Consider the following 16,069-nt stretch of genomic DNA (forward strand, 5'->3'; position numbering starts at 1 on the left):
TCTCACATACTCCAAAGATGGCAAATAAGTTGCAGTTGTTAAGTGTTTTGAAAAGATAAGCCCTGTTATTTTAAGATTTGCTCTTTATCATCACCAATACTTGGGGTGATGCCACACTGTGGCCGCCTTCCCCAAGGCTTTTCATATAAATGAATGCTGAAAATAACCACCTTGGGAGAACAAAAAAAGGGGATCTATTCAATACCCATTTAGTCTATTACTACATTCAAATTCCTAGTTTTAGAATAATAGGGAGCATGATTTATAGTTAATCATACCTAGGTTTGATCCCTGGGTTAGGAAGATCCCCACGAGAAGGGAAAGGCTACCCATTCTAGTATTCTGGCCTAGAGAATTCTATGGATTGTATAGTCCATGGGGTCGCAAAGAGTCAGACACAACTGAGTGACTTTCACTCACTCATTCTATTCTACAGGTAACCACATAGGATGAAATTATCTAGTGCTTATCTCATTGTTAATGCACAGATATAGTTAATCATTATTAACATAAAATCATAAGGAGAGAAGATTTTTAAAAAAGGAATGTGGATGATTATAAAAAAGTAAGGAAAGATGTTTGTATCAGAAACCTTGACTATGGATAGTGATTGCAAATTAATGCAAACTTCATTTTATAGAAACAAAGCCAAGAAGAGAAATATACTGTTTCCCATGGTTGTCTGTATCTACTAAGTGGAAAAATCTAAGTTCATTATTTAAAACTAGCTACAATTTTAATTTAGTCAAAGATAGGTTCAAAGAGAATTTTTCATTTCCAGGTTGTTAAAGTGAAGGTTGGTGTGAGCAGGAGCTTGAGGGTCACGTGGAGGATCCACTCCAGAAAGGGCATCATCCCTCCTCCCCCAGGCAGCCCTCCAGGAAGTGCCAGATGTGCCCTTTGGCAGGACACGCAACCAAAGAACATGGGAGGTAGTGGGTTTCCTCACATCCAGCCTCCCTGACTATCTATGTTGTTTGTCTCTGCTTCCACAGAACAAAGCCCAGTATTTTCCCACTTAGCATCTTCTCTCCAGGGACTCCGTACCATCCAGGCATACAAAGCCGAACAAAAGTTTCAGAAACTGTTTGAGACGTGCCAAGACTTGCACTCAGGTCTGTAAGTTTCTGGAAATGATTTCAAAGGATGGGATGTGCTCCCTTCAGAGTCCTGACCCCCCTCTCAGGTGGCCTTGCTGGCCAGCGCCTCTGTCTGTGTCAGCCTCAGGTTCCCTCCCTGCACACCTGCCTCTCCCACCCTCCTCTCAGCATCCCCTCTATGTTCCCCTCTCCCCCTGTCACACCCCACTTCTCTCCTAACTGGCTTATATTGTCCAACTGTCAGTATGCCCTATGGCTTTGTCCCTTTAGGGCAGGAGTCAACAAACAGTTTTTTCAGAGAGCCAAATAGTAAACATGGTAGGCTTTGTGTGCCATACTGTCTCTGTTCCAGCTGCTCAACTTTGCTATTGTAGCACCAAAGTAGGCAAACATAATACATCAGCAAATGGCCATGATGGTGCTCCAATAAAACTTTATTTATAAAAGCAAGTGGTGGACTGTTCTTGCCACTCCCCACCCTCCCCTGCCCCCTACCCCTGCTGTAGTTTGCTGACTCTCTTTTCAGAACATTCAGGGCAGCAGATGTAATTGAGGAAAATAATTTCCTGATTTCCCACCCAGTTGATATGTATTATACTTTGTATCAGTGATTTTTCTTTCCTGGGCAGAAATTTCAGAATGTGCTCTAAGCCTGTAAAACTCAGACCCATCTTTCCAACCTTTATTGTATTTTGAAGATAAAATGGAACTTTGAAAGCCACATTGAAAATCCTGTTAACTCATGGCCATTTAGATACCAGCTCCTCAGAGTAAACATGTATAGTAAGTGCAGACAGTGCTGGAAGCAGTGTATGAGCTGCACATTCTATCAGGGAGCTGGGAACGGCTGACTTTGTGAGAGGATGAGCCTCACTCTGACACCCAGCGCAGCAAGAAATGCACCAATGAGACCATTTCTCCATCTTCTTTATTAGGATCACATTTCTGTTTCTAACCTGTGGGTTGACATTTTCAGTGGGTGCTTCCCATAAAGCACCTGGATTGATTCCTGTGTACGTGTCCTATATATGGTCTGATGTCAAGACCTAGTTATGTGGGTGTGTCACTTGGCTGATCTACTACGTTGTGTAAAAATCTTATGTAGCTTTACTGACTCATTCAAAGCAGCTAACATGTTTTTTTTTTTTTCTCCCACTTATTTATTATGCTTATTATGGTTCATAAATCCAGAGAGCTGGCTCATGCTTTTGACCATGTCCCAATGTTTTGCCATGTGTCTGGATGTTGTCTGTGCCATCTTGGTCATCGGTGTTGCCTTTGGGGCCCTGATTCTGAAAGAATGTAAGTACAGATGTGAATAACTGTGGTATGATTATGATTTCTAGGTGTATTAACAGTTATTAAATTGAACTCTTGCCACTTTATTTAACATCATAAACCATTGGTTCTAATGAATTGTAGTAAAGCATTTGCAATGTGTGATTCCACAGTTTGGCCCATATAGAGGAGTCATTTGAGTCTTGATGAGGCCTTTATTCTTTTTCTTTCAATGAGTTAAGTTCTACATAGCTGTAGCAAGCAGACTTATGTAGTTGGGAGGAGAGAGCCAAGTTTACAATTAAGCATTTTGTCCACCCTTGGGCTTTAGGTTTTAGCTTTAAGGCTTCTCTGATCTCTTGGTTGCAGGTGCCTGGTGCACTGGGGTGATAAAGATTCTTTATATGAAAGAACAATGTCTTCACCACTGTTTGGATACCAGATGTACAGGTGTTGACATGTGGCATAAATTCACCATCTGTAATTATTCCATATTAACAACACTGATTCCACATGCTGCAACTTAGACCTGGAAGAGCAAAAATAAATAAAAATTTGGGGATTGCCAGGTGGCTCAGTGGTAAAGAATCTGCCTGTCAGTGCAAGAGACATAGGTTTGATCTTTGGGTTGGGAAGATCCCCTGGAGAAGGAAATGGGAACCCATTCCGGTATTCTTGCCTGGGAAATTCCATGAACAGAGGAGCCTGGCAGACTAGAGTCCATGGGGTCACAAAGAGTTGGACACGACTTAGCAGCTAAACAACAACACGTAATCACAGTCTTTAATAATAGAACAATGAGAGTAGTATTTTATATTTTCAAGCACTGACTCTTTGAATCCATTGCCTTGTTTTCTGTGGTTTCTGCCTATAGCTGCATTGGATGTAGAAAGTGAAATTAGATGATGGTTCTTGAAACCATAATGACCAAAGTTTGAATGATGATATTATTTCTCACTTGTATAATGCTGTCAAGTGTACCTCAATCCTGTTGGGATTAATAAACTCATTTAATAGTCTTCCTGGATTCATAGTGGGGTTTCTGGTTGTTTGTTTCCATTGTATCATGGTCTCAATCAATAGATAGTAAAAGTATAAGTAATAATATCACTATATGCTGCTGCTGCTGCTAAGTCTCTTCAGTCGTGTCTGACTCTGTGTGACCTCATGGACTGCAGCCTACCAGGCTCCTCCGTCCATGGGATTCTCCAGGCAAGAGTACTGGAGTGGGGTGCCATTGCCTTCTCCAATCACTATAGGCAGGTGATTTAAATATTATAAAGGACTCTTTCTGGTATAGTGACAGAAGGTTAGAGTTAAGAACAAGACTGACTTTCTCTTTTCTGCAAGCTGTGTTGGGAAAGTTGGCCAGCTGCATGTAAATCAATAAAGTTAGAACACACCCTCACACCATACACAAAAGTAAACTCAAAATGCCTTAAAGACTTAAACATAAGATATGACACTATAAAACTCCTAGAAGAGAACATAGGCGAAACATTCCATGACCTAAGTCATACCAATGTTTTCTTAAGTCAGTCTCCCAAGGCAATAGAAATAAAAATAAATGGAACCTCATCAAACTTACAAGCTCCTGCATCAAAAAGGAAACCATAAACAAAACGAAAAGACAACCTACAGAGTGGGAGGAAATACATGCAAATGATGTGACTGATAAGGGCTTAACTTCCAAAATAGGCAAACGCCTTATACAACTCAATAACAACAAAAGCCCAGTTGAAAAATGTGCTGCTGCTGCTGCTGCTAAGTCACTTCAGTCGTGTCCGACTCTGTGTGACCCCATAGATGGCAGCCACCAGGCTCCCCCATCCCTGGGATTCTCCAGGCAAGAACACTGGAGTAGGTTGCCATTTCCTTCTCCAAGACCTAAATAGACATTTTTCTAAAGAACATACTGATGGCCAACAGACACAAGCAAATGTGATCAATATTGCTAATTATTAGAGAAATGCAAATTAAAACTATAATGAGACCCCATGCCATACCAGTCAGAATGGCCATCGTTAAGAAGTCTTACAGATAACAAATGATGGAAAGGGTGTGGGGAAAAGGAAGCCTTCCTACACTGTCTATGGGAATGTAAATTGGTGCAGCCACTAAGGAAAACAGTGTGGAGGTTCCTCAAAAAACTAATAGAGTTGCCATATGATCCAGCAGTCCCACTCCTGGGTATATATCTGGACAAAACTATTACTCAAAAAGATGTATGCACCCTGCTGCATCATAGGAGCCGTATTCACAATAACCAAGATATGGAAGCCATGTAAATGTCCATCAATAGATGAATGGATGAAGAAGATGTGATACATATATACAATGGATGTAAACAAGAATGAAGTAATGCAATTTGCAGTAACATGGATGGATCTAGAGATTGTCATACTAAGTGAAGTAAAATAGAAATACCACATGATATCACTTGTATGTGGTTGATGTTGTTTAGTCACTCAGTCATGTTCAACTCTTTTGTGATCCATGGACTGTAGCCCATCAGGCTCATCTGTCCATGGGATTTCCCAGGCAATAATACTGGAGCGGCTTGCCATTTCCTTCTCCAGGGGATCTTCCCAGCCCAGGAATAGAACTCAAGTCTCTTGCATTGGCAGGAGAATTCTTTACCACTGAGGCACCAGGGAAGCCCATCACTTATATGAGGAATCTAAAATAAGACTCAAAAGAACTTACCTGTGAAACAGAAACAGACTCACAGACATAGAGGACAGACTTATGGTTGCTATGGGGGAGGGATGGATTGGGAGCTTGGGATTAGCAGATGTCAACTATTACATATAATATGGATATACAACAAGGTCTAATTGTATAGCACAAGGGACTATATTCAATATCCTGTGATAAACTGCAATCGAAAAATATGAAAAATGTGTATATAACTGAATCACTTTACTGTACAGCAAAGATAATCAACTATACTTTGACAAAATAAAATTTTAAAAAGAATGGGACTGACTTTATTCCCCTTCTTCCTCGTTTAGCTTGGACTCCTGGGCAGATTGGCCTGGTCCTGTCTCTCACCCTCACACTCATGAGGATGTTCCAGTGGTGTGTCAGGCAAAGCACCGAAGTGAACATGGTGATGTTTATCATTATGTTCTTAGCCTCTTCTAGTCTCCTTGCCATTAAATGGCATAAAAGCAATTCTTGCATAAAGTAGTAAAGCTGTTATTTTTACATTGTAGTAACAAGGGTTTTTGAGATCCTTCCTCCATCTGTTCAAATTAATGTTAAATAAAATACATATATCTTTTCTTCAGTCTTATGTGTATCATGTCAGCAGGTTTTATATTCATCACAAGATGTCTTCAAAGATAATAAATGTCACTGTAGGAAGGAAGTTCTAAAATCCTGAAGAGGATATAAGTTAATTTCTTAGGGGTTTATTTTTGTTCCTTAATGGGTAATTTCTCTTTTTTGGTAAAAGTAAAATTTAACATTTGGAGGTTGGTTGTTTAATTAACATATCTCCTAGCCATCTCCCATTTTACCATTTATGCTTGTTGACCACCTGAATTAGTGGTTGTCCCTTCTTGTAGGATAAGCTACATCTCGAAATGTGCTATCAAATTTGTTGAACTGTGGTTGTTTAGTAGGTCTTAATCAATATGTAAAATTTTCCTCTTTTGAATATTTACATCTTCTTCTAAAGGGAGAAAAGCAATAAAAATGAAATCTTTCCACTTCTCTCTTCTTATAGAGTAGAAAGTGACTAATAATTAAAATGAGGCTTGATGACTGTCCATTTCTGCTCATCAATGACACAGGGCCCTTCTGTAGCCGTACATTACTGATTAGTGTTCATAATTATTCTTTTCTTTGAGAAAACTCTTGTTTGCCTATTCAGATGTGAAAGGTGGATCAATAAAATCTTACCATATTTCTAAAGTTTTTAGTTTTAATACCATGTTGAAGGAAGTAGCTATAAGTGAAAGTGTTACAAGAAAATGGCATATCATCAAAGTCCTCCTTAGATTCCTACTTCTGTGCTTTGGGGATAATAAGACCTGGGATATTCTTAACCATAAAAAAGCAGATATCAAGATGAAAAAGCAAAATGTCTCATTTACAGTCTCTGAACATTCATAAACCAGACCCTCTGTTCCTAACCCACGTGATGTCATGTATCTTTCAGATGATGTCAGCAGAAAGGGTGATTGAATATACAGAGCTTGAGAAAGAAGAACCCTGGGAACTTGACTTTCGTCCACCAGCATACTGGCCTGACAACGGAATGATTGCCTTTAACAATGTGAATTTCAAGTACAGCCCAGACGGGCCTCTGGTATTGAAGGACTTGACAGTAAGCACTAAACCAAAAGAAAAGGTTTGTTTATGCCATTTACCTCTTTAAAATCTAGATTTAGCACCACATCTGCTGTTTACTTCCTTGTCCATGTGTCAGGGAACTCTTTGTTCCTCTCGGATGCAGATTAGATCAGTGACATCGTGGGTGAAACTTTCTTAGAAACTAACCGTGTAGTGAGGATCCCAGCACTTCTTTGTGTTGTGAGCTCCCTCATGGTGGTTGGTGGGCCCTGGATCCTGGAGCTGGAACTTAACCTGACCCATGATACTATATGTTTCACCTGATTATTCATGTGGAGTCTCTGAAGTCAACCCTTTCGCCCTGTCCATAACTCTCCAATATCTCCTTCCTGTCCATCTTTTCTTCTTTATGCCTCTGGAATCTTCTCTTCCTCCCATTACATCTTTCAGTTGCAGTCTCCTCCTCTGTCCCTTGGCCCTTCCCAGAGACTTTCCTCCACTCACCCACACTGAGCTGTCATCCCCCTGCTGTCACCCACAGACTTCTCTTTTCTTTAGCACAGATCTGATCCTTACTGGCCTGGGTAAGATGATGCTGGAACCATAGTTCACCCCTAGGTACACTCCAAATAGGGACCGTTTGGCCAGCTTGGGGCCATCAGAGAAGAGTCCAGAATCGTGAGTCCATCAAGCGTGAGGAACCAGAGCCCCCAGCTGGATGCAGGGTCCAGAGACCTGCTTAAAGTGGATGAAAACAAAATGAAAGGAGCAGGGGAAGATCCACTTGGGAGATGGCAGAAGGGTTTGTGGTCTTGCCAGTGTCCATGTCTGCTGGTGATGTTCCTTTCACACTCAGCTTGGGACCCTCAGCTGGGACTAGGGTTGACTCCTTAAGAAGAGAATAAACCATAACAGACAAGGCAGTGGGAATCTCTTTCCCCACCTACCTCTCCAGCCTCAAGTCCATACACACACCCCCTACACTTGGATCTTGTGTTGTTGTTGTTGTTCAGTCACCAAGTTGTGTCCGACTTTCTGTGACCCCAGGGACTGCAGCAGGCCAAGCTTCCCTGTCCTCCACTATCTCTCTGAGTTTGCTCAAGCTCATGTCCATTGAGTCCTTTATGCCATCTAACCATCTCAGCCTCTGTCTTGTGTACATTCTCTCAGAGCACCTTGTCCTCCCAGCTTCCAGTGTGAATGTTGCCCTAGACCCCAGGGACACTTTTCCATCTCTAGATGGTGGATGTATCATTTTCACAATCAACTCTAATGCCCCTCTATGCTTCCACAGGATCTTATATATTCTTTAAGACAGTGTGTGTGGTACACTTGTGTTCATAGCTGCCAAAGTAGGAAGCAACCCAAGTGCCCCTGTTTTCAAAGTGAGTGAAGAAACAAAACGTATAATATCCTTAAAATGCAATATTATTCAGTTTTAAAACAGGAAGAAAATTCTGACCCATGGATGAACCCTGAGGACATCATGATATGTGAAATAAACCAGACACACAAAAAATAAATACTGTATGATTCCACTTATATGAGGTTCTTAAAGTAAAAAAAAAAAATTATAAAGACAGGAAGTAGAAAGATGATTGCTGGAGAATGGGAAAATGTTTTTTAATGGGTATAGCTTTACAAGGCAAAAATAATCTGGAGGTTGGTTGTACAACAATGTGAATGTACTTAACATTAAACTGTCCACTTAAAAATGGTTGAATTGGTAAATGTTATAACAATAAAAGCACCCGTGGCATGCTTTGTAATTTTGGATCTGTGTCACACAGAACCCTGAGGCTTCTTAAGATCAGAGAGCATCTCCTGAAAGTGGCATTCTGCAGGGCACCGAGAGGGTGCTGAGGGACTGCTGGCTGGGAGAGTGAGTGAGTAACACAGGTGTGAGCAACCAATAACCAAAACACACACAAGACAACTCCATAAACTGATTACCTTGTGTTTTAAATACTTTAAGAACTGTTCTTTAAAACTCTTTCCACCATAGACGCATCTAGTAGAGTATAGCTATAATTTAATGAGTGATACCCTTGTGACATGGGCTTCAGTGGTGGTTCAGTGGTAAAGAATACACCTGCCAAGCAGGAGATATGGGTTCAGTCCCTGGGTTGGGAAGATGCCCTGGAGAAGGAAATGGCAACTCATTCCAGTATTCTTGCCTGGAGAATCACATAAACAGAGGAGCCTGGTAGGCTACAGTCCATGGAGTTGCAAAAGAATCAGCCATGACTTAGTGACTAAACAACACTTGCGATAGAAAAAAAATATTCACCTTGATGCCTAAATGATCAGTTTCAGTAAATCATATGGCAAAAGCTCTCTCCTTATTATTACCAGTTTCACTGAAGGCCAGGGAGAAGGTGAGGACTCCTGTGCTGGGAAAACATTCACTGGAGCTCATGTTCAGCAATGTGTCTGTCAGATTTCCCGTTACAAATGTAATTCTGTTCATTCACACCCATCTTAAATTTCCCCAGGTGCCAAAAATATTAGTTATTATTGTATGACTCTATAGTACATCTTAGAGACAAACATACTTTTATTCTTCCATTTTAAACCCCCAAAGTCTTAGAGTTAACCTGAGATTCTGAAATGCTTGAGGGAAAATTAGATTTGGAGACTGAGCTAGTAACTGTGGTAGCTTGACTTTTCATGGTGTCTTGGTCTACTCAGACCATCACCAGTAGCTTCATTTCTGAGTTTGGAGATTATACCCAGTCAGTGGAGAAGGCAATGGCACCCCACTCCAGTACTCTTGCTTGGAGAATCCCATGGACAGAGGAGCCTGGTGGGCTGCAGTCCATGCGGTCACGAAAAGTTGGACAGGACTGAGCGACTTCACTTTCACATTTCACTCCCATGCATTGGAGAAGGAAATGGCAACCCACTCCAGTGTTCTTGCCTGGAGAATCCTAGGGACAGAGGTGCATGGTAGGCCGCCGTCTCTGGGGTCGCACAGAGTCGGACACGACTGAAGGGACTTAGCAGCAGCAGCAGTGTGTTCATGAAACCATTGCACTCCACCTGTGCACATCCCATGTTCCCTCTCCTGCTCACCTGTCCCAAACCCATCACTCCGGGTCACCCCTTTGGTGTTAGATTTGATTGGGAGAGGCTGCTGGAAGGGACATGGGAGTGAGCCCGCCCAGCAGAAGTGGGGGTCTGTTCTTTTTCCATTGTTTCCCCTGTTGTCCTGATTCCTGGACGATAGAGTCAATAAGAAAGTGTAGAAGGTACTATGCTGGTTTCTAATTCGTGAAAGAAATAGCAAGTAAAAATAAAGCCCCCAAACTAGGTAAATATCACCCTAGAATTCCTGGGTATATTCTGAACATGGGCTGCATTTCTCATGTAGATGATTTTGTAATTGATTTGATCATTTTAGAGAGTCCTGGGCCATTTTAGAGCATTTTCCATCACTGGAGGTAGATTGATTTTTTTTTTTTTTCTTGCTCAGAGCTATTGCTTGGATAATCCATTTTTTAGAGATGCTTACTAGACCTTGCTATAATGTGCAAAAATATGTTTCCTAACTTTGCTCCTTTTTTACATGATATTTTCTCAGAAACCCCTCTCCTCAGTCCCAGACTGTCCCCCTTACCCTGCCTGCTTCCTAATTCCCTGTGACTCAGACTGTGGTGCCAGGGCCAGCAGCACCTCTATCTTCTGGAGCTTCTTAGAAATGCAGAGTCTTAGGTTCACCCAGACCTCTTGACTCAGCATCGCGTTTGAACAAGACCTTCCAGTAAAGTCCTTTCTCTCCCATAGGCAGTTTTTGATGACTGATAACCTGTGATTTCCAAGATATTTCCTTTGACATTTTGAAATTGAGCCCATGAATCACATAAACCTCTCTGGTAACTGAGCATGAGGCTCTAGAAGGTTCTCTGTCACTTATCCTACAGATTTATTCACTTTTATATTCCGCAAAGCATGCCTTTGCATCATAATTTAATACGCTGTGATTCCACTGCATTTCCTTGCATCTTTCCGTGGAGTCTGTCTTCATCACAGGCAGTTTTCATCCTTCTCCCACCTTCCCCACACCAGCCTTCTGCAGAGACTGGAAGGATTTCCCACAAGCTCAGCCCTGCCTGAACCCGGAGACAAAGACAGTGTGAGATCCTTTCACTACCAGATGGGATCAGATCAAAAATGAGTCTTGCTGCTCCAAGCAGGGTACGAGGTCTGTTTGGCCTATTTCCTGGGGAACCATGTACCCCACTTAGCTGCAGGTTTCTCTTCCCAGCCCAGCTATGGGTGCCATTTCTTCCTGCTGACAGCCAGCTCACCTGACCTCAAGCACCCTCTTTGCTCAGTGACGTCAGCCCCCTTGTCCCACCCACCACGTTATACTCACCAATATTGATGCCATGCCTAAGTTGTCTATCCATAGGACCTATATGTGAAGCTAGTTGTTTGAACTGCAGCTACACCTCTTTCCACTTTCTCTGTTCTACTTAGACAGAGGGACATACTAAGGGGTCAAGCCATCCCAGTGATAAGGAGGCCATCAGCAGATGGAAAAGAGCCTGACAAACATGGATTTGAGTCCCATGCTGTGACTTATGGGCTCTCTTATTTCAGGGAGACTAATTTCTCTTATAAGCCTCAATCTTTTCTGTTGCAAAATGCAAGTGATAGGACCTAACCTTTAGGGTTGTTGAACAACTTAAACAAGATAAGACACATAACACCTGGCATGAAGACCAGCACACAAGCCAGTGCTTGAGCAAAGATAGTTATCATTTTCATAGAATGTAAAATTACCTTAACCACTTACACTGTATAAAATTTTGTTTATCCAGTTGAAACTGAGGAATTGGCCATTTGCAACTGTATTTATAGTTGTAAGATTAATCTCCCATGCCTGTCTCTTTGTCTATTTATGTACGTAAGCAATATGACAATCAATTTTCCATAAATTTCTCCAGTCTGAGTTAAAAATCTCACCCTCCCATGGAAGCCTCTTTTGCACAGGATACCACAGACAATATAAATAACACAAAGGCAAATCCAATACAGATCCTGCTGTCAACACATCTAGTCCACTTGATGAAACAAGAAAAGTACTAAGTTAGCTTTGTAAGATAGAAGTGATCACGATTTTTATAGAAGTTTGGGAAAAGATGATATAGCATTTGTTAGGGTGGGGAGAAGTCGACAGGAGAGGATAGAGAGAGAATTCCTGGGAAATTAGGCATGTGAGACAGACTTAGTGATGTGTGGTTAGGATTTCATCAGGTGGAAATGCATGTGGAAGGCATTCCGGGTAGTGGGACCCGCATAACAAAGGTGTAGTGCCCTGACCCAATGAATGAAGAACTAGGCACCTGGCAGTTCACTCCTCCGTGCAGTGAACCACCAGGTGTGCAATAGTTACATGTCCAACCCTCACAACTACCTAGGACCCCAAGGAAGCCGACTTGTAGAGATGAAGGATGGAGAGGTCAGTGGGAGAAGTTTCATAGAAGAGACATCCTGGGGTGGAGTGATGGGGATGGAGCTGGCTTTTGGGAGTTTAACCTGAGAAGTGGACTAGAGTCAGCAGATGTGGGAGGCGGGGAGCCTATAGCTGTTGTGTCTCCAGTAAGACGTTCTGGGAAAGGGACTCCACTTTTTGGAATCAGACTCATGTTGATTAAAACAAAGCTGTAACACCCAGGTTTGTGAATGTGCAGAGAAACAAGTGGGAGTAGAAAATGGCATGTGGAATTCCTTGGAGGTCCAGTGGTTAAGACCTGGCCCCTCCACTGCTGGGAGCCCAGAGTTTGATCTCCATATTGGGAACTAAGATCCCCCAAGGCACATGGCATAGCTAAAAAAAAAAATCTTATTTCTAGAAAGTAGGTTGCCACTCCATAACAGCTTCCTCTGAAAATGTTCATACCTGTTTCTTGTCAATTACATATCTAAGAATTTCTCTGAAGGAAATTATGGAGGTTGTTTGCAAAGATTTAGCCTCAAGAATATTAAATAGTTATTTATAATAGTAAAATATTGGAGACCATCTAACTACCTGGAAATCAGGGGTTTGTTAAATGATCATACACACTGTAATATTATGTAGCCATTAAAATACTTTTATGAAATACTAAATGAAAAGAGATTACAACAGTATGTTCATGTTAATCCCATTCTGTTTAAATATATGAACACAGCCACATACAAGTATAGAAAGTAAAAACATCAACATCTTAAGAATGGTTTTTATCAGAGTATAGTTAGAATTTATTTACTTTTCAAATTCATTTGCACTGATTATGATTAAGGAAAGTGTTTGCTTTAATTTGTGTTTTAATAGGTGATACAGACTGGCATTCAGGTACTGAATGTAGGCCTTAAAATGAGGGATTGAGTCATGAGGAGTAGAATCCTCAAGGCTTGGCACCAAGCTTGGCACCCAGAAATACAGACATACCTGGTTTGATTGCGCTTTACAGATAGTGTATTTTTAATGAATTGAATGTTTCTGCCAACCCTGAATCCAGCAAGTCCATCTGCGTCATTTTTCTTACAACCTTAGTTCACTCCCTGTCTCTGTGTCATATTTTGGTGATTCTTGCAATATTTCAAACATTTTCTTTACTATCATATTTGTCATGGTGATCAGTGGTCAGTGTTCTTTAATGTTACAACCCAGTAAAGGCTCAGATGATGGTTAGCACTTAAGTATTTGAAAATTAAGGTATGTATATTATTTTTCAGACACAATTCTATTATCCAATTAGTCATCTACAGTATAGAATAAACATAACTTTTGTATGTAAAGAGGAACAAAAATTAATATGAATTACTGTATTTTGCAATGTTCACATTATTATGGTTGTCTGGAACTAAATCCACAGTATGGTCAAGGTCTGTGGGTACACAGAACATGAATCATATATATACACACTAGGCCCTGCCTATAAGCAGAAAATGGCCTGTGTTATATAAATTGGGGTATAGCATAAAGTACAAAATGGCTACAAAATAATAAAAATATCTAAACTCACTATTCTTACATTTAATCTCTATAGAGAAAAATTCTTTTTTGAAATGCTATGATTGAATTTGCAGACATTTGAGACATTTAAATGAGCAAATGTGAAAAGCTCCCAGTGTTCTGATTACAATGTTCAGAAAGATTTAGTTCTCTTTGTATAAAGCCATGGATGTAAAAAAATTACTGAATGAATTTACAAATCATTGAAAGCATGTCTAACACCCCTCATCAATTTCAAATTCCGAAAGAGAAATGAAATCATCTCTTGGAAACTTCCACAAGGGAGCTGGGCAAGCTCATTGGTTAAAAAAAAAAAAAAAAGCCAGTTTCTATATAGTACATGTTTATATGCACACATCTGTAAGCCAGTTTTTACAGTATAATTTTATTCCTAACCAGCATTTTACCTGCATTATATTGATTCCTTAATCTTATTCTTAATGCACTTAATTTCTCTCTACTTGGGTTTTAATAACTAGACTGAAACTTGCATGTATCTTTCCAAGAAACAGTTGTATTAAGTTGTTTATAAAATGCCTTTTGAACTGTTCCAATGAAAGGTCCCATATAAAGAGCAAATGTTGTTAATCACAGACCAATGTCTTTTAAGACACTGAGACCTGCATTTTATAATTTTAAGATGTTTCCTTTCAAGATAGAATATAATTAATATATTTGCCATCAGGAAATGATTTAGTTTCTCTGTCAAGGAATAATTCTCGAATAACAGATCCCTGAGAAAATAAGTCCTTGTTTGTGTATAACACTTCTGACTTGACTTGTTGATATCTCTAAAATTATCCATGTAGTTCTCAAGGTCAAAAAACCTAGAGAGTAGGAATAAAGTTAATTTAAAGGTGAACTTCTTATGGACCACTTAGGAGACTGCTGGCTTTTCCAAGGCCAGTAGATTTATTCTGTTTTTTTTTTTTTTTAACTCTTGAGGACCAGGGGTCTCAACCAGGGACATTTGTGAATACCTGCCATTTTTAGTTGTCACAGTTTGGAGGTTGTGTCTGGTGTCAAGTGGATAGAGTCCATGGCTACTGCTAAACAACCTATAATACACAGGACAGGTCCCCTGACCCCCCAAACAATGAATCACCTGGCCCATAATGCCAACAGGGCCATGCTTAACAAACTTATAGACTACTCTATATAGAACTTTTAAAATTCATCATGAATATCCAGGGTTTCTCCTAGGTTGGCTGCATGTTGTTAATTCTTAATCCCTCCTGGATCTCTCTACAGGTTTGCATCGTGGGAAAAACAGGAGCTGGAAAAAGTTCCCTCATTGCTGCACTCTTCAGATTCTCACACTTCGAAGGTACAATTTCGATTGATAAAAATTTGACAACCAGTATTGGACTTCATGATTTAAGGAAGAAAATGTCAGTTGTACCTCAGGTATGCATGTCAGAACATTTTCATGTATTCTTTTTATAAAGCACCTAAGTTCAATTGCTTTTATGTTGATAATTTTTTTTTCAAATTGCATTAAAGGGTTGATCCCTTTTCCCCCAATAGATCATAGCAGCAGGTATTTTCTTTTTTTTTTAATGGATGAATCTTTTTTATTATTATTATTATTTTTTTTTTACTTTACAATATTGTATTGATTTTGCCATACATCAACCTGCATCCACAGCAATCAGAGCAGAAAAAGAAATAAAAGGTGTTTTCAACAGATATTTTCATCAGATACCAGGGTTTGTTTTTTTGTTTTTTCATCTCTTCTGTGAGCCTATGATTTAGTAACTTACCCAGGCAGATTTCTGCACTCACACTTCTTCAGATGCCACAGTTTTACCCACTGATAACCACATAATACTAATAACAAAATGATAAATGTTTAACACTTGAGAGGCTCCTGTAGGGAAACATGAATTGTAAGTGTCTTACAGATGGAATTTTGCTGTAGAAAATAAAGCTATCTTTTTTCAGAGGTGATTGTCTTTGAGGGCTTTCTTTGAAACTGTGGAGCTTTGAGAATTACAGGGTGTTGATGCTGTAGAGAAACTCAGAACTTAACCCTTAATAAATGATTAACCAGGGATGCAGTACAGTATCGTGAGAAAGAACACAGGGCACAGAATTCCATCTCTGTGCTCCTCAGTTTTCTCTCCCTTGCAAGCCAGCTAACAGTACCAACTCCTCGAGCCGCTTTGAGGACTATATAAATAGATCAGCATATGTAGGATGCTTCATGTAGACCTAGTATATGGTTGCTGTGATGGTGGGGCATTGAATTGACCTTCTCTTCCTGGGCTCTGATTCTATTTTCTTTTGTTCTGTTTCTTAAACAAGTACAAATTTCACTGAGTATTTTGGAGACTGGATTATATGCATATGTAAATATGTCATATTTATATTCCACATATAT

At 40.2% G+C, this 16,069-nt stretch overlaps 1 protein-coding gene across 1 annotated transcript in view; it reads left to right on the forward strand.

Moving 5' to 3' along the window:
* Positions 1 to 16,069, forward strand: part of LOC113888438 (multidrug resistance-associated protein 4-like) — a 131,040-nt gene that overhangs the window by 92,191 nt on the left and 22,780 nt on the right. Inside the window, exons 23-27 of the mRNA XM_027535566.1 lie at positions 996 to 1,115; positions 2,292 to 2,402; positions 5,393 to 5,490; positions 6,547 to 6,738; positions 14,938 to 15,093. Of these exons, the coding sequence (XP_027391367.1) occupies positions 996 to 1,115; positions 2,292 to 2,402; positions 5,393 to 5,490; positions 6,547 to 6,738; positions 14,938 to 15,093 (677 nt within the window). The remainder of the gene's footprint in view (positions 1 to 995; positions 1,116 to 2,291; positions 2,403 to 5,392; positions 5,491 to 6,546; positions 6,739 to 14,937; positions 15,094 to 16,069) is intronic.

This window comes from Bos indicus x Bos taurus, unplaced genomic scaffold, assembly GCF_003369695.1.
Source record: "Bos indicus x Bos taurus breed Angus x Brahman F1 hybrid unplaced genomic scaffold, Bos_hybrid_MaternalHap_v2.0 SuperScaffold_100135, whole genome shotgun sequence".
Taxonomy (NCBI): Eukaryota; Metazoa; Chordata; class Mammalia; order Artiodactyla; family Bovidae; genus Bos; species Bos indicus x Bos taurus.